General features: G+C 35.7%; 1 protein-coding gene across 1 annotated transcript in view; it reads right to left on the bottom strand.

Annotated features, from left to right (window-relative positions):
- Positions 1-24,843, bottom strand: part of LOC150105987 (cholinephosphotransferase 1-like) — a 146,195-nt gene that overhangs the window by 107,285 nt on the left and 14,067 nt on the right. Inside the window, exons 2-3 of the mRNA XM_090394607.1 lie at positions 15,936-16,083; positions 7,092-7,233 (exon numbers count right to left, since the gene is read on the bottom strand). Of these exons, the coding sequence (XP_090250733.1) occupies positions 7,092-7,233; positions 15,936-16,083 (290 nt within the window). The remainder of the gene's footprint in view (positions 1-7,091; positions 7,234-15,935; positions 16,084-24,843) is intronic.

Here is a 24,843-nt window from a genome sequence, read left to right as displayed (position 1 = left end):
CTCGGTGTTCAACATGCCACTATTCTGAATTTAATCATATTAATCCTAGTAACTAATGTAATAGGTATACGCACCTTCTTCTTTTCACTAGAAATAACAGTGCCCTTATTTTGATTTTTTTGTTGGTTTTTTTTGCCATTATTAACAACAATAAAATAATAGTTATAGACAGCTTATAATTCACAGTGAAACAAAGAAATTTGTTTCACTGAACCAAAATAAAGAAACGTGTAGCAAGTTATGATGTCATAAACAGTCCACAAAAACTGTGCATCGGTTCATTTGCAAGAGCATCATATCACTAAACCATTGTATGATTGAATGAAATGTCGTATAAATGGGCTTAGTCATAATTGAAAACGGTCACATGAGCAGATCATTGTAAAGCAAAGTGTCGTAAGATGGGTATTACTGTTCAGATAAATGATGATAGACAATCCTTAGGGTTTATAGCTCCATCATATGAATGACCTGCATGAATATGGAAAAGATTCTTCCATTTTCCTTCCTTCTTTTACTTTTTACTAGCTTATTTTGCTTAAGTTATGTTAATTTTCAAATCAAAGCTAATCATAAATGTAAGATGGGCACTATATCTTTCAAAAATATTCAAATTTAAAACAAGTTTCTCATTTATCTCCCACTTCTATTATATAAGAATAAGTCAAATGCAATTAGAATAATACTTTCATAAATGAAACTAGACAAGTTTTCCCATACTTTCTTTTAAAGTTTCAGAAAGTATGGAAACTACTACCGTGTTAAGTAAAATAACTAATTTTCTGACATTCTGACTTTCATATTACAGTCATCTTGTGAAGTACACACAAACACACACTCATATATATATATATATATATATATATATATATATATATATACACACACACACACACATACATACAAAGAAAGAAGTTACATTATGATTCAAATAGTATGCCAAAGTAACACTAATTCATCACCCATTATTCTACTGGCCTGACCCTTTGGTGAAGAAAAAAAAAATCCAATGCTATAATCCTGTTTTACATGACAAGATATCACATTCTTATTAACCTATAATGATACAATATTATAGGTTAATAAGAAATACTTTCTTTTAGTGTTGCATGGTGATCAGCATTCATTTTAGAAATTATGGACTTTACAACAGTGTTATAAATAACTATTTTAATTTCCCAATATTGACCTTCATATTAGGGTCATCATGTTGAAAGTTTATTTTTCACTTGGTTAGACTATAATATATTTAGTTTAATCCTTTATCCAAGTGTGAGCAAGCAAAGTTTGTGCCTGAAAGTATCTTCAGGACTGGAGTAAGATGGTACAACACCGGGCAACTCTTTGCAAAGGTGGGGCAAGCTAACATCACTTCTATCTCAGTATCTCCCATAATGCAAAACACATATGTTTTGCACTATGATGTCATAGTGATATGCTATGTTTTGCTCTGTTTTCATTCTTTGTATTTCTTTTTCGTCTTTCTATTTCTGACATGCATGAGAGTAAGCTGGATGATCTCCCTGACATGTTCTTTACTACCACATTGAGCACAGGTAGTAGAACCATGACAGTTTGTGCATGTCCATATCTCTGACATTTAAAGCATCTCAGTGGGTTATGGATGTACATTCTAACAGGACAGCTGAGATACTCTGCTTTTACAGATGTTGGAGGTTTAGGTATATCAAAAGTAAGGATGATCCCTACGACCATCCCTACGTATCAGAATGCGCCTCACCCACCACTTCTTGATCTTTAAGTTATGAACATATCTCCTCATCAGGAACATCAAGGAGATCCCATTCTGATATCACTCCTCTACATGAATTGAGTGTTTTATGAGTGTTATTGTAATTTCCATTCCACCCATTGTTGTTGCTCTCAGCAGTTTCTCGGAATGTTGCTGACATGCAATTTCTTAAGTTTTGGGGTCCTGCCAGTCCTAAAACCTTTTGAATAAAAAAAGGTGACATTTTCCCTATTGGTTTTTCACCTGTAGCATAAATGATTAAAAATGTTGGTGCATTTTTCTAGTATTGTGTACCTTTTGTTTCTTACTTCTGTTTCCATATGCCATATCTACAGTATCAGTACTTGGTTGGGACTTTGTTAGGGTCCCTGAAACATATGAGGATGATGGATTCATGTTCAAGGAGTTTTTGGTTCGGCGCCAGAGTTCCCCACCCACCACGGAGCCACACATGGATGCCCACTACCTGGCAAGCAATGACTGCACTCAGGAGTGGAACGCCAGGGCTAACCTGGACGCTATACCAGCACTACAGCAAGCCTAGGATCCTGACCCCCGACCATGGGGTGAGAGACTTACTACAACACCATTGACCCTTGCAGGCAAGCCTACTAGCTGATTGATCCTGGATGGGCCATCCAGGACCACCTGTCTTGCCGAAGCAGGGTCCAAAGTCATGCAAGACTACCAGGATCCCCCTTTCCATATGTCCACAAGTTGCACCGCATGGCAAATATGGCAGCAGGGCGTTGGATCCCAGTCATGGTGGTCTGAAAAAAGGATAGTCAAAAAGACTCAGACTCAGGAGAAGTAGAGCAAAGAATATGGAAAGAAAAGCAAAGAAAAGAGGAAGAATGAAAAGGACCAGTACCATCACTGGTAGGTCCCCTCCACTATGAACAAGTGCAAGTCCAGACTGTTCAGGTTCAAGGTATTCAATATAAGACTTGTGTTCTTCTAGCCAAACAAAAGCAGACCTTCCTGTTTCTCCAAAATAAGATAATCCACAAGAGCAAGGAATCTGGTAGACACCTGGATGACTGAGATGTGGAAGCTTGTCCTTTAGAGAAGTGAAAAGATGGAGATTTTTCTGATTGGGCAAGAGGCAACAAAAATATTTAGTGGTTTTAAAACTTTTGCTATGCATTCGCAAATGCCTTGCACATAAGGAACAGGAATATGAGTTATTTCTTCTGTATTTGAAGAGGTAGAGATACCAAAACTACTAAAAGCTCTTTTGATGAATGTATTCTTATAACCATTAGACAAAAAAGTTGAAAAAATAATTTGCAATTCTTTCTGTAATAACTCATCTGAAGAACAGTGTGGGTCCGATGAACCAGTGTTTTAATAGTTCCAGCCTTTTGACTGGGATGGTGATGAGATTCAGCATGGATATAATGGCCTGTATGAGTCTTCTTCCTAAAAACAGAGAAATATAGGCTACTATCTGGTTGGCGAAGATTCCTCTAGGGTAAATTTTATCCTTGGATGAAGTTTATTTAATTTAGAGAGAAACTGTTGTAATTCATAAGAAGAGCCATTCCAGATAACAAAAATATCATGTACATATCTGAGCCAATGAATAGATCTAGGTGAAATGTTGTCAAAAATACGTTGTTCAAAGTGCTCCATAAAGAAGTTGGCGATAGCAGGAGAAAGAGGATTGCTCATTGCTGTTCCTTCGATTTGATGATATAACTTGTTTTTAAAAAGAAAAATAACCAGAATGTATTACAAAATCAAATATTTTAACAATGTCTGAAGGAAATTCTTGTTGTAGTAATTCAATGCTGTCAGATAAAGGAACATTAGTAAATAAGAAACAACATCTAAACTAATCATAATATCCAAAGCATTCAAATGAAGATCCGAAATTTTATTTTTGAAATCCAAAGTATTTTTTTATATAAGTAGCAGTTTTTCTAGTTGAAGAAGTGAGTAAATTTGATAAAAATTTTGAAATTTTATGAGTGGGACAACCTATACAGTCTACAACTGGTCTTAATGGAATACCTGGTTTATGAGCTTTTGGAAAACCATACAATCTAGGTGGACGACCAAAGAAGGTTTTAAGTTTTTTCTTTTGATCTTCATCCCATGTAGACATTATCTATAAGAGAATTAAGTCTTTTCAATTGACTACCAGGAGGATCTGATGTGAGGGGCCTGTAAGTTGAATAGTCTCAAAGTAATAGAGACATTTTTCTCTCATGTTCTATTCTATCTTGAATAACCATGCATGCCATTAATACTAGCCACAGAGTTCATTGGAACAAGACAAAAGTCCTTCACAAAAATAGTTCCTCATAGAACAACTTTATAAAGAAACATGAAACTTTACTTCACTCTCCTAACTTAAACAGACCCGATGGTCTATGTCTATCCCCTTTGTGGGAGATAAGAAAGATTAGCTGATTTAAAAAGTACTAACTTTTTTTAATTTGTGTATGTGTACACACACACAAATTACATATATATATTATTTTACTTAATTATTTATTTTATTTTATTATTTTTTAATAAGTTAGGAAATTTAATGACCTTTTTCAGTTATCTTACATTAGCCACTTAAGGTGGTGCCTTTTGGAATTGCCATAACTGACAAATGTTCTATCAGCTTTGTACTGAAGATGCCTGTGATACTCAGGCGAAAATTATACTAATAAATAATATTTTACATGAGTAAATTCCGGTATTATAATTATTATTTAAAGGTATGGTTATACTTTCCTCTAGTAGGGGGTGTAAGGACTAGATTTTTTGCTTGGAGAGTTGTGAATGAGTCAAAGGGTTGCCAGAGTCAGTTACGAGTACTTTGAATGTTAATGGGTTCAAGGAGAGGTATGATAGATTGAGTCTCCTGCAATGAGTCTTTGAACTCAATGGAGATGCCAATATAATAATAAACTAATTTGATGTGATGAGAGGAAAGTCTTGTATGAGAGAGAGAACATGCACTTGAATGGATTTAGTATCAGAAACTTGGAGAAAATAGTTATTGGGTGAGATCTAATGCAGAGAGTGAGGGAAACTAGATCTTCATAGGAGGAAGAGTATGTGTGCAAGTTCAGCTATGGTATGCAAACATTATAATGATATGAATGTCATAGCATGGTTCCATATCTGACAGAAGGATGGAAATGTACACTTTAGGTTCAGAAATGTTTTGAGTGTGTATCTGGGGGGGGGGGGGAAGAGATAATTGCACAACTGGGACAAACAGACTATAGATGTAAGTATAAGAAAAAGCCACGTGGTAGCTTGTTATGTTATACAAATGCCACAAGAATCAGGAACGAAGAGGTTGAGTTTGTTGCTTTGATGAATAAGTTGCGACCAAAGATTGCTGGTTTTAGTAAAACCTAGCTATCGATCAGATAGCTATATCAGAAACAGTATATGTCCTCTATTGAATTGTAAGTCAATTGTTAGAAGTGAAAAGATATACAGGAAGATGGTGTGATATGATAATCAATTAAAGTGTGCAACCTATCTCCTGTGTTATTCATTGTCTACATGGATAATATTATGAAAAAAACATCGATTAAATATGATATAAAAATCAGAGATATTAAACTCAGCTATTTATGCAGACGATGTTAGAGTCCTAAACAAATCCAGTACAAATCTCTAGTATCTAAATTAAATGGAATATCTAATGTAATAACAAAATTTTGGTACAAAAATAAACAAAAAAAAAAGATGAAAATTGTGAAAATAGCAGAAACATGAAGAAAAAAAACTGTACTGTTAGTAGGAAGAATACAGAACATGTAAAACATTACAACCATTTATGCAAAATATTTAGTAGAGATGGCAAATTAAATATAGTAACAGATAACAAAATAAGTATAGCTTATTTGTTATCTGTTAGCAGAAATAAAACAGTTAACTGTCAGAAATAAAACAGTTAACTGAATATTAGAAAGTGCACTAAAATTCTCAAGAACATTAAGAGAGTAAACAGGTGGCATCAGTGGGATAAATAAGAAAAAAGGAAGACATCAGAGAAGTAATTCACAATTCATTCATACATCATTTCCTGATATGCATCTTCAGATTTTAGGTGACCAGTGGTGTACCCTAGAGATCATTCCTTGGATCTTTGCTATAGATAGTTTGTTATACTTGCATTTGCTATAGTGAGAGTCGATGCATTTTTCTTTTCTAAACAAAACAAAAATCTGGAATTTTCATTAAGTCATTTATATTGGGTTTGAATGTCAGTTTGGTCAACTGGATTCAGGATTGGCTGTCTGATAGGTATCAGAGAGTTGTGTATGGTGGGGCAGTTTCAAGGAGGCAGAGGGTTACGAGTGGGGTCCCAGAGGGCTCAGTACTAGGACCTATATTGTTTAACCTTTATATCACTGACATTGTCAGTAGATTGCAGGGGGATATTCAGTTGTTTGCAGATGATGCGAAGCTGGGTTATTAGTAATAGTGCAGATGTGGTAGTCATACAAGAGGATTTGAATAAGCTAGACAGATAGGCAAATGAATGGGGATGTCAGTTTAATGCAGCAAAATGTGAGGTCTTGAGGTTTGGGACACATCGATGGGATGCTGCATATTCTATTGGAGGAGATATACTGGAGGATGTAGGGGAGACAAGAGATCTGGGGTTGATGATTGATAGAAACCTGAAATTCAAGGGACATATTGCAAAGGTGATGAAGGTAACACAGAGGATTGCTGCAATAATGAGAAGGACACTGACCTGCAGAGATAAAAGAGTTATCATTCTGTTGTATAAGACCCTGATCAGACCGCACTTAAGACTACTGTTCTCAGATTTGGTCCCCAGTATTTGAAGGGGATAAATTAACTTTGGAAAGGGTACAGAGGCAGATAACAAAGACAGTTTCAAGACTGTACGATGTTAGTTATGAGGATCGGCTGAGGGAATGTGGACTGCAGAGTTTGGTGGATAGAAGAAGGAGAGGTGATATGACTGAGACTTTTAAACTGTTGAGAGGTGGTTACAAGGTTGACACTGGGGAGTTCTTTCGCTTGGTTGAACAGCAGGAATGAGTGATGACAAGGGGCCATCCCTGGAAGTTATGAAAGGAAATTGTGAGCAAGAGGGTGAGGAGTGGTTTTTTCTTTGCACGAAGGGTGGTTGAACTGTGGAATGCATTGCCTGATAGAGTGGTGAGAGCAAGAACGGTCAATGAGTTTAAGGAGTGGTATGACAGACTTTGTGTTTCCTAGGAGAGACCTCCCACGATGAGTCTTTTGACTCCTTGGAGGCTTAAATAATAATAATAATAATAATATTAAAATTAAATTATTCAAATTTTACTGAAAAAATGCAAGAAAGTGCTTCACTTACTTTCCAAATCTTAATGTTCCAGATACATATGTCTGCCAATGTGCACAATAAAAAAGTGTCATTGCTATAATACACTGAAAGAACATCCATGAAGGATAAGTTCCTAACTGAACAGCCACACATACTCCAAGAGAAACAAACACTAGACACAAAGAAAGGAGAAAAAAAACAGTATTAGTTAAAATTCTGTCACACAATTCCTTATTAAATTTTCCCTCATAAAAGCGACAAAACAAATACATAAATTAGCGCTGAATATTCACTTTAAATTATATATATATATATATATATATATATATATATATATATATATATTTTGACAATTAATTTTAACTCGGTTGGAATATTATAACATAAGTTTAATGACTATTACCGAGAGAAAAGATGGCAAGATATATTTAACAAGATACTACTAGTTTACTAGTTTCGTTACAAGAACATCTTCTTGATGTTCTTGTAACGAAACTAGTAAACTAGTAGTATCTTGTTAAATATATCTTGCCATCTTTTCTCTCGGTAATAGTCATTAAACTTATGTTATATATATATTTATTTATATATATATATTCTACATACTAAATATCAATGATTTCAAACTGAGAATGTCTCATTCTTAAATAAACATAAGACAAAAATATGTTAAGCCTCTAACATGAATAACTGGTGCCCATTATCTTTTGTCCATACTGTTACAGCATATTGAAATCATCCTTCTCTTCACCTAAACCTTGCACTTTGTCGACAATTGATTAGATAGCAATATGCTATTTTACTAAGGAATAATGATTGTGGAACAAGATGGTTACCTGTTGCCCTCTTTGCCCTACAATAAGTATTTATGTCTGTAAATGTGCATGTTCACAGGACCAGTTTGCCTGTTTTGAGGTACGAAAAACCTGAGTTTCCAGGAGAAAAAAACTCTCAACCTCCTATGAAAGCGGCTAATTCACTTTTAGTCAAAAAGATCTGATAAAAGATCCTTGCATCATGGATGGGAATCAAATCCAGGTCTTTTCAACCAAAGGGTCTATACCAACTGGGCTACAGAGGTTCTTCAAATCATCTTGCAAGCTCTTTATATCACTTTAACTATTACCATAATCAATTTTGCATAATTACCAAACAAATAATGAAGATGTTCAATGCTTTATGTACCAGTGGTAAGGCTTATACATACAATAGCTTATATGCTCACTATTCATAGCTGCATTTTTTTTTTTTAAGGAAATTACAATGTAGGCTACTACCTTGACCAAAATAATTTTAATTAATACTTCCAACATTTTAGCAAAGTCAAATTGCCATTATCAGGGAATAAAAAAAAACATAACAATTATGCATGCCGGAACTACATTACTACTTTTCCTTAAATCTGCTTCTACCTTACGAAGCTATCCTAACCTCAACAAATCCACCAGGTCTGTAACAACACCCCACTATGTATTATAAATTAAAGATAAGAAATTATATACTTGGTTTAATCCATTATCCAAGTGCAAGCAAACAAAGTTTACAGCTGAAGTATCTTTCAGGACAGGAGCAACTCATGGCAAAGGTGGTATGACTTCATATCACTTGCCTTAGTATCCCATAATGCAAAGCACATCTCCTTGCAGACATGTATAATGCTATGCATTATGGGAAGGGTCACTACCCAGACTGGTTTCAACCTTATGAATAAGTAAAGGCGTCTCTAAAAATTCGGACGATCCCTAGGCCACTCAATTGTGGGCTAAAGACTGTCCATCTCAGCGTTGGCTCCACACAGTGATGGCCTTCCACCCACCACCACCACCGAGCAGAACCACTCATATTCCGAAGAAAAGCATTCACCGACAAAGCCCCTCACCGGGCCGTGCTGGAAAACACTTTCCCCAGAGACTCAAAGTGCTCCCTTAAGGCAAAAACCTTAAGAGAGCGAACTCATAATAGTCCCCCAACCGGTTTCAACCTTTATTGAGGTCTCATCAGTGGGAGCCAGACCCAGAGGTGAGATACTAAAGTTGAAGTAATGCAGAAGTTATACTTTCCTATATGAGTTACCAAAAGGTATCACACCTTATTAATAAAATACTCTGGATTAGAGATCGATAGTTGAAAGGTTTTCACTTGGTTATAGTATAAATTAAAGATACCAAGAAATTATATACTTAGTTTAATCCATTATCCAAGTGTAAGCAAACAAAGTTTGCACCTGAAGTATCTTTCAGGACTGGGGCAACTCGTGGCAGGTAGTGACCCTTCCATAATAATGCATAGCATTATACATGTCCACAAGGAGATATGCTTTGCATTATGGGATACTAAGGCAGGTGATGTGAAGTCATACCACCTTTGCCACGGGTTCCCCCAGTCCTGAAAGATACTTCAGGTGCAAACTTTGTTTGCACCTGTAGTAGTAGTAGTATTACAATCATAGGTCTCAACTCTAACTGGATTCAAGTCATCTGATATCATTAGCAGCATGTCCCCCTCCTCTCCTATCCTCTCTACCCTTCCTAAAAATACTGTACCCTTGATACTCAATACCAGTCTGATTCTGATAGCCAGGTCTCACTAATACCTACAATCTGAGGTAGCAACATACTAAGGCAACAAACTACAATCAACAAACTACAAACAACAAACTACCCCTTTGTTTCATACTCCTATCATTTGTGTACAGACATAATAATCTACCTGTTTGTTCTTTTCTATAGTCTTGTCTGCAGTCTGCCTATTACAGTTGGACAACTTGCAGATCTCTATTATTTTCTAATGACTTATACATGTAGACATCTTTGCACATGTTTGATGGGTCCGAACTTGACAAACACAAAGCTGAAATCATTCTCTCCTTGTCAACATTTCCATAACAAAGCCCATTCACACAGTTATATAACATTGTCGCTCTTAGACTCACGTTCACACCATTCCTCTCTTATAATTTAGTTTCCCTGACTCTCTGTTTTAGATTGTCTCATACCAGTTATTAGTTTTTCTAAACTCTTGATACTGAACACATTCAGGCATAGGCCATCCCTCTTATACAAATCCAATCGTCTCTCAAACTCACTCCACATATCCAAAATCTTACATCCATTCCTTCTACACAGCCTATTCATTGAATCGTTTGCCATCATAGCCCTTCTTAATTCATTTTTATCATACCGAGGTAAAATACTGATGATTTTCACTTTCTCACTCTTCATTCTCGCCTCTTCGAACAACCCTTTCATGTCCTCTCTCATACTAAACTTATCGCCAGTTAAGTTGTTAGTACCTACTACAACTGTGATTTTGTTTACTTTTTTTTTCTGTTTTTGAATTGCTTCTTTTAAATTATTCGCAGTTTTTGTACACCCATTCCACACCACTCTTTTATATCGTCTATCCATTCTTTGTATGGTCTACCTCTTCTGTTTAAACCATCCAAAATACCAAACATAAATGTCTTTATCTTCTGGTCCTCACTCATTCTACAGATGTGTCCAAATAATTGCAGCTTCCGTTTTATAATCTTCTGCATTAGATTCTGTTTTGGTTGTATCTTCTGATAGAGCTCTTCATTGGTGATTTTCTGCACCCATTCTATTCTTAGAATCTTCCTGTAACAAGTTCTTTCAAATGCCAAAATTCTTTTTCTTGATTCCTTATTTATTACCCATGTTTCAGATCCATACAGTACACCACTGAAGATGCATGTTTCCAGTACTCTTAGTTTTGTTTGCAGGCTGATCATTTACTTTTCCAGATGTTATCCATGGCCTTCAGATTTGTTCTTCCCTTTGCAATCCTATCTTTATTTCTTTTTTTACAGTCCAAGTCATATGTCAGTTTACTTCCCAAATATGTGAATTGTTCTACATTTTCTATATCAGTTCCACTTGTATCTTTTGTTTCATGTTCTTCTCACCAAATACCATTGTCTTTGTTTTTCCAAGTTCAAAGTCCAAATCTCTTTCCTTCCTCGTTTAACAGTTTCAGTGTTTTTTGTAGTTCTCTTTCGTCTTCTTCAATAATAACAATGCCATCTCCAAATCTCAGATTGTTAATTCTCATTCCGTGTACAGATATTCCTTTGGCATCTTCCTTCAGTTTGTCCATTGCTCTTTCTAAATGTGCGATGAAAATGCTTGGTGATATTGGGTCTCCCTGTCTAATACCTCTGCTTGTTTTAAACCATTTCTCCAAATCATCACCTATTCTAACTGCTGCAAATGCATTCTGATAAACATCTTTTAATATAGCTCTTAGTTTTTGTAATCAATTCCATAGGATTCCAGAACTGCTAATGTCACTTTCTGGTCAATACTGTCAAATGCTTTCTGAAAATCAACAAAGCACGTATATATGTTTTTGTTTTTTCTCCTAGCTTTCTCTGCTATTACCCTCATTGTCAAAATCTGTTGAATTGTAGTTCCATCCTTCCTAAATCCTGCTTGCTCGTCTGCAAGGTATGCTTCCAATTGTGTTCTCAATCTTTCTGTCAATATGATCATCATCACTTTACTAAGGTGACTTATCATGGCAATTGTTCTATAATTTTTACATTCTACCTTATTTTCTCATCATCATCAAATTCCTGACATATACCCTCAGGGGGTGTACAGGATATGATAGTACTACATGAAAAATTGACATCATTACTAACTTCCTATCTACAATTTTCCTCCAAATCAGTCTATTACTTGTCAAGACTCCAATATTATCGTTACCGGATCTTATATTTCTATCGTCTAAGGCACGTTGTACCGTATCAATCCACCTATATCTTGGTCTTCCTCTGGGTCGTTTTCTTGCCAACCTGGCAGAGAACACTTGTTTTGCTAATCTTTCCTCACCAATTCTGTTTAAGTGACCATACTACCTGAGATTAGCTCTGCTAACGCATTCCTGGATGCTGACAATGTCAAGTACTTTCTTAATATCCTCGTTTTTAATCTGATATTGCCATTGATGCCATCTATTCACGCCAGTAATCTTTTTCAGGACTTTCATATCTGCAGTCTCTAGTCTTTGGTCAAGTCTAGACGGTTTGAACACTGTCTTGTATACAGCTAATTTAGTGTTCCGACTAATTTCTTTCTTATTCCATATGAATTTATTCAATTGACTTTCCACCATACCAGCTTTGTTGATTCTGTTGTCTATTTCCATATTTAATTTACCATCTTTACTAAAAATCATGCTTAAGTAGCTGAAATGTTTCACTTGTTCTTTAGGTTCTCCATTCACAATGCAGTTGATATTTTCAACGTTTCTGCTTATCTTAATTGTCTTTGTCTTGTTATTGCTGACCTTCATATCACATCTATTACAACAGTTATTCAATTTAGTCAGGGAATCTTTCAAAATTTGTAGCAGATTTATTCGGAAGTATAACATCGTCCACATAAAGAAAGAGCTGACATTAACATCTCCAATTCTGATATCATGTTTAATACAACTTTCCTTCATAATGTGATCCATATAGATAATGAATAACAGAGGGGATAATGTACATCCTTGTCTCACACCAGATTTAACATTAAACCATCTTCCTGTACTTCAATTCTAACTGCCGACTTACAACTCAAATACAGACTAAGTATTGCATGATATAATGCCCCACTGACACCATATAACTGTAGCGTATTGAATAGCTCCTCTCTTGGCACCTTGTCATATGCCTTTTCCAGATCGACAAAACATAAATACAGATCTTTGTTATATTCCCATGCTTTCTCGACTATTTGTCGTAAAGTGAAGATCTGATCCTGACAGCCTGTATTTGGCCTGAATCCAGCTTCTTAACTGTTTCTCATGTATACTTGCATAGATCTTGCCAGGAAATACCTCTGTAATTCTCACATTCAGTTTTATTTCCCTTTTTATATATGGGCACTATTAGAGCTCTACTCCAATCATCGGGAATTCGTCCCTCTGTCCAGGCTTTCTGAACTATGCAGTGCAGCCGCCACTGTAAGACTTTTATACCACCATACTTCAGCATTTCTGGTAGAATATCATCTACTCCTGCTGCCTTTCCACATTTCAAGCCTTTGATGGCTTTTTCTACTTCAAGTATGGATATTGTTAAATTGTGAATGAAGATATTTTGTATGTTTTAATACTTCATTCACATTTAACATAATCCACCATGTCATAAGACTTGTAAATATTATTTGATTTTAATCTCTTGCTTGTAAATTAGTATTCATATAATTACTTTGAGTTTATTTATTGCTGTTTAATTATATAATTTTGAGATATGTATTAGTAATGAAAGAACTCTGTGTTAAAATGTCATTCAAATTATTCTATTTATTCCTGTGTTAATATTATAAGAAGCTGTGCAAATATATTATAAGAATTTGTGTTTATCATATTTAAATGTATATTATTTGAATTGTAAAATATCCTTTTATTTTGTTTCTGTATGCAAAATATAATTTTATGTAATTCTTCTGAATGCATTTGATAGGCTGTTGTCAAGGAAACGGAGTTAATTTTAGATAGCGCGTGCATGGAGCATGAGCTACGGTATTCGAAGGGAGAAGGAGTTGATATGAGCTGAACTGGCTAGAACCAGATTTTGGTGGGAAGAATGAAGGTATTTTATTGGAAAACGAAAGTAAACAAGGGGAGAAGCATTCAGGACAGCAAGGAGTAAAGTAACGGGTGGCAGCAAAGGGAATTGGATATGTTGTAAATAGATTAGGAAGGAACTGGGAAATTAATAGGCAATTAGGAATATTTACACGGAATTCTAAAATTACGACGAATTCCAATTGTTCTGAGTAAGAATAGTGGAAGGCTAAATTTAATGCATAAAAGAAAACAAGGAATAAATAGATTACCTAAAACGAGTGCATCAAGACTTGTGAATCTCTATGTTTAATATTTCAGTTATATAGTGAAGATTCCCTTTGAATAGTGTTACTTCAAAGTGATAGTTAACTTCAGTTTTAAGTATGCCTATAGTGAATCCGATGTGCAAAGGATGTAACCCGGTAAGAGCAGTCCATTTTTTTTATATTTCAGCGTGAAGAAATAAGAGTTAGCTCTGCCTGATATATCTTAACATTAACTGTGGCATTCTACTAAAATTAGCCGAAGTATGGAGCTTTAAATTGTTTCCCCCTTTGAAGTGATAACTGCCTCATGATTGAATTAAGTGTTTGTTGACTAAGAGAGAATTAGAGAGTTCTACTATAAGAGTATTTACTGTAAGACTCTATAACATTGAACTGTGTGAACCATTTTAATTATTCGGAAGAATGTAGAATTGATAGCTGGATGTCTGATGCCTAATGTTTTATGTTTGTTATGAATACCTGAACTAAGTTGATTTGCATTATCTTGTTTTCAAAGTTATACTTAATGTACATGTTACATAACCCTCCATTAAATGTTTTGTTTTATTGATTCTAATTTGGTGTTTGCCTGATTCTCCTTTATTGCACCGCTCATAAAAAAATATCGGACCTTGCGGAAGCCTCAAATGATAATATTAACCTCTGCCTGTATAAAGTGAAAAAGTTAATTGATGATTGACTCCTCTATATTATATAGACTAGTCTGAATATAGGGTGGTGCAGGATAATATAAATTTCTCTATATGCAGATCAGTATCATTCAGCATCTAACAAATAAAAATGTTCCTAATATGCCTGGCAGGATTCATCTCCTACTCTGCTGTTCGGATCTCTAACAAGGAACAATTTTTCCATTTTCTTTATGTCAGCTGCCTGTTCTAATGACTCAAAAAAATTTCTTTCCTTTTTTCCTTAGGGGAACCTTCTGTGTAACCATTGGCACAAATAAATTTCATTGGTCATTTATCCACTTTGAAGTTTTCCTGCATAACTGTACTTGAAACTGCCTTCTAATCAAGAAGATTATCTGCATGTTTGGTGTTGAATACTATTGCTACTCCATCCTTTCCATGATCATTATTGCCTGAAAACAACATCCTATACTTATTATTTAATAAGATATCACCTATATTTTGTCTTCTTTGTCTCAGTAATGCCAATTATGTCCATGTGGTGCTTTTTCAATTCTTCTGCAGTTCGATTTTCTTTCCATTAATACTCCTTATATTGATGGTTCCTATCTTTGGTTCTCCTGATGTTGGATTTATTCTTCTTCTATATTTTGAGTTGGAGCTTGTTCCAGTATTGGATTTTTAACTGTTCACCCTGGTTCCCTGACAAAAACAGTGGGGACCTTGTTTAACCAGGTGATGCCCCAGCAGCATTAAATCTCATTTAACTTTCCATTCCTATCCACCAAAAGTCTAATCTCGCTGCATGTATTCCTCATCTCATTTCTCATGCTGATCAACTTTCTCTTTAGATCTTGCATTCAGAAAACTGTACTCTGTCATTCCTATAGTCTCACTCCCTGTTGTTCTTCCATTCCATTCTTTCAATTCCACCTCATTGCTTGCTTTGGCTTTCTCATTCTTACTTTCTTTCATTTCCACAGTCTCACTTGCTTTTGTCTCTTCTTTCAATGCTTTTTTTCCATGATTCATATAGTCTTTTGCTCCCACAATGATGCTAATTTTCATTCTGGCAGTCTGTTTCATATTTGTAATAACTTATAATCCAACAAAACATCACACTTTCTACAGGCCAACATGTCTCATCTCCTGTTTATTCTCTCTACAAACACATCCTTCACATTCCATCAGACATGCACATGCTGCACTCATGGCAAAAACTATTCTCATTATGTTATAACCATCATATGCATGTGATTTAAGCTAATACTGAGTATAATTTGGTCAGCTGGGTCGCAAAGTTAATTAGCTGATTTAGGTTAAATAGTGATAAAGCTTAAAAAGTTAATTTCATATAATTACTGATCACTCACCTGTAGATATTGAATCACAGCCATGATCAAACAACTCGCCTAGAGGAGAACTAGTATTTGTTCTTCTTGCTTGTTTTCCATCACAAGCATCTAGAGTTTGATAAATAAAAAGTCCAAAAGCACTAAGTATAAATGCCCATCTTGGTACCTAATATAAAAACAAACATTATTATCAAAAAGTTGTTTTATTATATTATTTCAATATGAATTAAAATATTAAAACAAATAATAGGATAAAGAATTCATGAACTTCAGAAAATATATAACAGGAAACAAAAGAAATAAGTAAAGAAATGAATGTGTGTAAAAAATCTAAAAATAGAGTGTTTTGTAAAACCATTCTAATACAGTAATATCATTCCTTATTATTACATTAAACCTACAGCTGCTTTTAGTATATGAACTACAAAAATTATTTGGTTTTGCCTAATTGAACCATTAAAACGGCTATTAAAAGACAAAGTTATCCTAAATTTTATTAATCCCATTAGGTTATTCCTCAGGGAAAAAAATTATGAAACGGTTTTGAAAAATCCGATGTGTGTCGAAGTTTTGGGTGGGTGTGTTTTTGACCTGCTGACAAATTTTTGGCTTGTGCATTCTAGACATTTTATTTTGGGTAATTTGGCCACTACAAATGGTCCAATTAAAACCAAACTCAAATTATTCACCAAATTTTAGAAAGACATTCTAAATATCTAAGGTAATCCATACATGCTAGATATCATACATGCTCTGTCTTTAAGGATCTTTATGATACCTTGCTTGTGGGCAGGGTGATGGTGAGAAGTAGCATGTAAATATATGGTAGTGTTGAAATATTTTTCCTGTATAAAGAGAGAGAGAGGATCTGTTTTATATGACATGACTGAGATTAGCACATCCAGAAAAGAAAGTATCCTGTTTTCTTCAATTAATTCTGTGAAATTGAAGAAACTAGAATTCTAACAATGATCAAAATAAGATGATGAACTTACTAAATAATAGCAACACTTTAGAAGATGAACATACATTGATGGAGTACTAATAATAAGACAAAACAACCTGACCAAGGGTCTTTACAACTAGCCTAATCTGATATGGAGTTAGTAGCATACTAACTCCATATCAGTTATTATTAACTCTAGTTTTTCATTCCATATACAGGTTAACTGGCCATGAAAACACAATTTACAGACAAAAAATACTATTGGTGGCAGTGAATCATAAATGCATCGTGTGCTGATTATGGTCGAGTAGTTGGAAGGATTAAGTAGTTAAAAGAGTGAGTTGTAGTGAGTAGATTACCCTCCCACAACAAGTCCTTGGATGTGTCACATACTAATAACATTGAAATACTCAATTGTGAAATGAACTTATGGGCCACTTAAAATTCATAAAGAAGTTTATCATCCTATTAAGACTGATTTACATGCTAGGCATTCTTATATAAAATCTAGCAAAGTGTATAATGAAATCTCTAACCCTTCAGTGGAAAAACAGCTTCTGTCATCAAGAAGAACTCAAAAGATTCCATCAAGATAAAGGATACCACTGTGAATCCAACAGATATTATTATTATTCAGGCCTCCATGAAGTCATGAGACTCATCATAGGAGGATCTTCCTACAAAACACAAAGTCTATCATATCACTCCTTGAACTCATTGACTGCTCTTGCTCTCACCACTCTATCAGGCAATGCATTCCACGATTCAACTACCCTCCACACAAAGAAACCACTCCTTACCCTCCTGCTCACAGCTTCCTTTCGTAACTTCCAGGGATGGCCCCTTGTCATCGCTACTTCCTGCTATTCCACCAAGTGAAAGAACTCCCTATTGTCAACCCAGTAACTGCCTCTCAACAGTTTAAAAGTCTTGATCACATCACATCTCCTTCTATCTACAGTCCACAGTCCCTCAGTCGATCCTCAAAACTAACATTGTAGAGTCCTGAAACCATCTTTGTTATCTGTCTCTGTACTCTTTCCACAGTTAATTTATCCCCTTCAAATCAAGGGCACCAAATCTGAGAACAATGTCTAAGTGTGGTCTGATCAGGGTCTTATACAACAGAATGATAACTCTTTTATCTCTGCGGGTTAGCATCCTGCAGAAATGCATTTATATTTAGTTTAATCCTTTATCCAAGTGTAAGCAAACAAAGTTGTGCCTGAAGTATCTTCAGGACTGAGGGACTAGAGTAAAGGTGGACCAAGCTCTCATCACTAACTGTCTTAATAACTCCCATAATGGATAATAGTTACATAATAATCTCCCATAACAGTCATTTGGTAACCAAGCTACCAAATGACTATCCAACCAACCCCATCCTGACCAAGTTCCACAGCAGTTAATCATGTGGTACTCAATCAAATGTTGTTTTAACAAAATCCAAATAAATCACGGTATAAGCATCTCCTGCCATCCAATATGATTGTCACTCTATTATAAAATGTAACTAAGTTACTAAAGCATGACCTTCCTCTAACAAATCCATGCTGCTCTCTCTCAAAAGCCAAGCCTTCCATTCTCATTAATCCATATTTACATTCTGTCCCTAACCAGTCTCTCTAACAATTTCACCACTACACTTGGTATACATACAGTGGCCTATAGTTTGACACTACTTTGTTTTCACCAGAGAACCAGAACAAACAGCAAAAAGTCAGCTACTGGAACAAATCCTAAAACCCACCCCATTTCAACATCCCAGAGTTCAAGATCAGTACTATCAACATAAGAAGCCTGAATGGCAAAGAAATGGAGTTAGTTGTGGAATTAGATAAGTACCAGATTGACAGAATAGAGGTGACTGAAACAAAAAAGACAAACTAGTGAGATGTTCCTGAGCAGTAAATACAAAATGTTATATTCAGGCAATGACAATCAAGGAAAAGAAGGCATAGCCATAGTATTCAATACTAAATACGAGGCTAATCTTCTTGAATGGCAGGCAGTCTCAAGTAGAGCGATGTGGGCAATATCAGAATGGGGAAGTCCAATGAGAGTTATTTGTGCCAATGGTCTCACAGAAGGTTCTACTAAGGTAGACGTGGAGGAATTTTTTGAGGCTTATGGAAAGCAACTGACACAATGAAAGAGGAAAACTTGGTCCTTTTTGGGAATCTAAATAGTGTAGAAGGAAATGATTATAAGACATACAAAAATAATTTAGAAAAATTTGGAGAAAAGAGCAAAGCTAATAATAATGGCAAATACCTGTTGGATTTCTGATCAGGACATGGACTAATTATTACTAACACCATGTTCCAACATAAAAATTTACACAAATTCACATGGAGAGAAGAGGAAAGGAATAAGAAAAGTCTCATTGACTATGTTACTGTTGATAGTGATGTTTTCTCCCTGGTGCAGGACACCAGAGAGTACAGAGGATTTGAAATTGGAAGTGATCACCATTTAGTCTTGAGCAGGATAAAATTGAATTTCATATCAAAAAGAAGAACATATAAGAAAGTTTTAAAGCGAATAGAAGTTCAGCAGTTCTCAGATATGAACTGTAGACTAAAATGCACAAACATTATTCAAGAAAAAATTAAAGAGTTTGAGAACAGGAATCAAACCTTGGTGATTCAGTGACAAGTCATGAAGAAAGCACTGATTGATTCAGCCAGAGAGGCATATGGTGAGGTTGTCTGCAAGGATAGAAAAATCAGAACTCCATGGGGGACACAAAAAGTTAAAGAGGCAGTGAAGGAAAAGAAGAAAGCATATCAAAAGTTCCTGGCAAATAAGTCAGCTTGTGCTCTTAGAGAATATAGAGACAAATGTAAGAAAGCTAAACAATGTGTAAAACTGGTTCAACAAAAGTCATGGGAAGACTTTGGTAAGAACATAGAAAATAAATATCAAGAAGGTCACAAGATATTCTGGAGGTTATTGAAAAAGTTCAAAAATGGAAGAAAGGGTGCTGTAAAGGGAATTAGAGATGATAAAGGTGACATGAAAACTGGAGAAAAAGATATCCTTAAAGTATGGAATAATTACTTCGAAAAATTGCTAAATGAAAGTAGCAGTGATGACAGCACAGTAATAAAAAAAACCTGACCAGGCATGCAATCAGGAATACATATTTATACTTGAAGTAGAAAAAACAAAGGCCAGAAATGTGGAAAGGTAGCATGGGTAGATGATATTTGACCAGAAATGCTCACATTATGAAAGTGCAGCCACTGTAAAAGGCTTACAGTGGCTGCACTGCATAGTTCAGAAGGCCTGGACAGAGGGACAAATTCCAGATGATTGGAATAGAGCTCTCATAGTATCCATATATAAAAAGGGAAATAAAACTAAATGCGAGAATTACAGAGGTATTTCTCTACTGAGTGTTCCTGGTAAGATTTACGGAAGTATACTTTAGAAGAATTGTGGAAGAAAAGCTTGGTGAAGAACAAGCTGGATTCAGGCAAAATAGAGACTGTCGAGATCAGATCTTCACTTTACAACAAATATTAAAGAAATCATGGGAATATAACAAAGATCTGTATTTAAGTTTTGTTGTTCTAGAAAAGGCATATGACAAGATGCCAAGAGAGATGCTATTCAATATGCTACAGTTATATGGTGACAATGGGACATTATATCATGCAATATTTAGTCTTTATTTGAGTTATAAGTCAGAAGTTAGAATTGAAGGAAGTACAGGAAGATGGTTTAATGTTAAATCTGGTATGAGACAAGGATGTACATTATCCCCTCTGTTATTAATTATCTATATGGATCACATTATGAAAGAAAGTGGTATTAAACCCGATGTCAAAATTCGATATGCTAATGTCAGCTCTTTGCTTTATGTAGATGATGTTATATTTCTAAATAAATCATCTACAAGTCTGCAAGATTTCCTGACTAAATTGAAATATTGTTGTAATAGATATGGTATGAAGGTCAGCAATAACAAGACAAAGACAATCAAGATAAGCAGAAACATTGAAAATATCAACTGCATTGTGAATGGAGAACCTAAAGAACAAGTGAAACATTTCAGCTACTTATTAGTGAAGATGGTAAATTAAATAGGGAAATAGATGAATCAACAAAGCTGGTATGGTAGGAAGTCAACTGAATAAATTTATATGGAATAAGAGAGAAATTAGTCAAAACACATCAGTCAGAACAGCTGTATACAAGACAGTGTTCAAGCCAATTTTAACTTATGGATCTGAGAGCTGGGTTAGAAGTAAAACACTTGACCAAAGACTAGAGACTGCAGATATGAGAGTCCTGAGTAAGATTAGGGGCATGAACAGATGGCATCAATGACAATATCATATTAAAAACAAGGATATTAGGAAAGAACTTGACATTATCAGTGTCCAGGAATGCATTAGCAGAGCTAATTTCATTTGATATGGTCACTTAAAAAGAATGGGAAAAGAAAGATTAGCAAAACAAGTTTTCTCCACCAGGTAGCAGAAAAAGACCAAGAGGAGGACCAATATATAGGTGGATTGATATGGTAAAAAGTGCATTAGAAGATAGAAATATAAAATACAAGGCATTACTATCAAATACTGAAACAGGACTACAACATCTGTTGAACAGATTACTGGAATCCTGTATCAATTATGGAATGAAAATTAACATCAGAAAAACAAAGGTGATGAAAATAGTAAGGAAAGAGGCAAATATGGATATCAGAATAAATGGAGAAAAACTGAATCAAGTAAAGACATTTAAATATCTAGGAAGTGTTATTAGCAGTGATGGAAGATGTAAAAGTGACATAAAAGCAAGAATAGCGATGGGAAGAGATGCCTTTAATAGAAAATGGAATTTATTCAGAAGTAAAATGGATAGAAACCTAAAGAAAAGACTAATAAAATGTTATGTGTGTAGTGTTGTCCTCTATGTATCTGAAACTTGGACATTGAAGAAAGAAGAAATTAAGATTTTGGAAAGCTTTGAGATGTGGATTTGGAGAAGGATGGAAAAAATCAAATGGACAGATAAAATAACTAATGAAGAGGTCTTAAAAAGAGTAGAAGAAGAAAGAAGTCTGTTAAGGAGGATAAAAAGAAGCAAGGGAAACTGGATCGGACATATTCTGAGAGGGAATGGAATCATCAGAGATGCCATCGAAGGAAAAAGACACAGAGGAAGAGTAAGGAAAACAATGCTAGATGACATGCTCAATGGAGACAGGTACACAACCTTGAAAGAGAAGGCTCAAAACAGAAGAGAGTGGAAGGAAAGTTGCTGTTACTAAAAGAAGAACCTGATCAATTGCAGAATGCTAAAGAAGAAGAAGAACGTTGGAGTCTTGATATAACAGACTTATATGGAGGAAAATTGTAGATAAGAAGTTAGTAATGTAAATTTTTCATGTAATACTATCATGTCCTGTACACCCCCTTGAAGGCACATGGTAGGAATGGGTACTGAAAAATGGATACAACATTTTTCAGCACGATAGGAAGGGAAAGCGTGGTGGTGGAGTACTGCCTATGATAATTATCATAGGCAGTACTCCATAATATTGAGACATAAGTCGTCAATTATAATTGACGACTTATGTCCTCTAAGAGTGGAGGCTTTGGAAGGCATTGACACTAATGATTTTGAAAGCATATGGTGTGAGGTGGAGATATGCAAGATGGGATATACAGTGGGATGTTGCTACGAACCAAGGAGCACAGAGGGTGGGGAACAGGAGATGTTCAGACAGTTGAGCTTAGCAAGTGCAAGAAGAATGATTGTTATGGGAGATTTTAACTACAGCAGTATAAATTGGGGAGAGGAAGATGCATGTATCAATAAGGGAATGGAATTAATTTCTAGAATTCTTGAGGGACAAATGTCTTAGGCAAGATGTAATAGAGGGAACAAGCGGTTCAAGAGTGTTGGATTTGGTCATAGCATCAGAAGAGTTGATAATAACTGAGATGACATCTCTCCCACCAGTTGGAGAGAGTAATTATTATTATTACTACGGGCTATTCCAGGGAGTCCTTAGACTCATCGAGGGAGGCCCTAAACATCATGTTCACACAACTGTTCAACATTCTCACAGTATCTATCATACCTTGCCTTGAACTTGCTCACTGTCATAGCACCCACAACAGACTCTGGCAGCTTATTCCACTCATTTACCACTCTAAAAGTAAAGAACCCAGCTCTAACACCCCTGCTACCCATGCTCTTGCCCAGCTTCCATGGGTGTCCCCTAGTTCTCCCACCACCAGTCCTGATCTCAAAAATATCCTCTGAATTAATCCTATAGAATCCCTTTAGCAATTTGAATGTCTCAATCATATCTCCCCTTTTCTGCCCATCAACTAGTCTCTGCAACCCACAAATCTTCAACCTGTTCTCATATGGTTCATTCCATAGACCTGCTATTATCTTAGTCACTCGCCTCTGGATCCTCTCCACCTCCTCCCCATCAAGAAGGAACCGAGGTGACCAAATCTGGGCACAGTAGTCGAGATGAGGTCTTATCAGGGCTCGGTACAGAGGTACAATAACTTGCTTGTCTCTTGCTTGTCAAGGTATTTTTCAACAACCAAGTGAGTTGATGAGCTGATTTAGCTACTTTCGCAATGTGCCCCCTAAACTTCATCTCCCTATCCACCAACACTCCCAAGTCCCTGGCCTCATCAATCTCTTGGAGTACAGTTCCACCAATGTGGTATACTGCTGCTAATCTTTTCACTCCGAAATGCATAACCTTACATTTTGTCACATTAAATTGACATCCATTCTCCTTAGTCCAGAACTCCAATCGATCTAAGTCATCTTGCAAGACTTTGACATCTTCTGCATTCACTATCGCCCTACCCAACTTTGCATCATCAGCGAACAGATGAACTGTCCCACTTAGACCGTTCCCTATATCGTTAATGAACAGATTAAACAGCAGTGGTCCAAGAACAGAACCCTGTAGCACACCACTAGTCACAGGCCGTCTTTTGGACTCTACTCCTGAATAAACTACCCTTTGATATCTCTCCATCAACCACCCAGGTAATCATGTGGTTTTGTCTTGGAAGATGAATAGACATGCAGGAGTATCAAAAAAAAGGGGAACATATGTGGAATTATAAGGCAGCTGATTATAATATTCTTAGACATCAACTTGGAGAAGTTTCAGGAGGGGGGGAATTGGAAGGCCAGGAGGGGATATAATTAGTGCTTGGGAAATTGTGAAGGAATATTTGTTAGCAGCAATAGTAAGCTGTATTCCAAAAGTGAAGAAGAGGACATAATTTGGTGTAAAGTGGATGACAAACAATATTAAACAGGAACTGCATGTGAAAAAGAGGCTATAGAAGACAGGTGAACAGCAGACGCATGAAGAATATAATACACAGGCCAGGAGAGTGACTAGTATGGTAAGAAAGACAAAAGTGGAATATGATAAGAGATTGGCCCTAAAATCCAAAGAAATACATTAAGGGAAGGGCCACTATTTAGTGGCCCTTCCCTTAATGCATAACATTAGACATATCTGCAAGGAGATGTGTTTTGCATTATGGGAGATACTGAGATAGGAGTGTTGGTATCTTGCTCCACCTTTGCAAGGAGTTGCCCTGGTGTTGTACCACCTTACCCTCCGGAAGATACTTTCAGACGCAAACTTTGTTTGCTCACACTTGGATAAAGGATTAAACTAAATTTATTATATTGGAGAAATTAGTTAGAGACCATATACAACATTGGGCAGATGAGGGTAACGTTATCTGTGAGAGTCAACATGGATTTGTGAGGGAGGTGCTCTTTTTTTTTTAGTAATATGCTAACCTTTTATAATAAAGTTACATGAGCAGTAGATGAGGGAAAGGCATACACTGCCATTTTCTTGGATTTAGCAAAGGCATTTGACAGGGTGCCACATGATAAGCTGATATTTAAGTTGCAGCACATGGGTTTGGATGTCAGTTTGGCTGTCCGATAGGTATCAGA

The sequence above is a fragment of the Typopeltis vanoorti genome, chromosome 6 (assembly GCF_054136105.1).
Source record: "Typopeltis vanoorti isolate ZY-2024b chromosome 6, IOZ_Tvanoo_1.0, whole genome shotgun sequence".
Taxonomy (NCBI): Eukaryota; Metazoa; Arthropoda; class Arachnida; order Uropygi; family Thelyphonidae; genus Typopeltis; species Typopeltis vanoorti.
The sequence above is the reverse complement of the archived record's forward strand: the minus strand, read 5'-3'. Positions and strand labels throughout refer to the sequence as shown.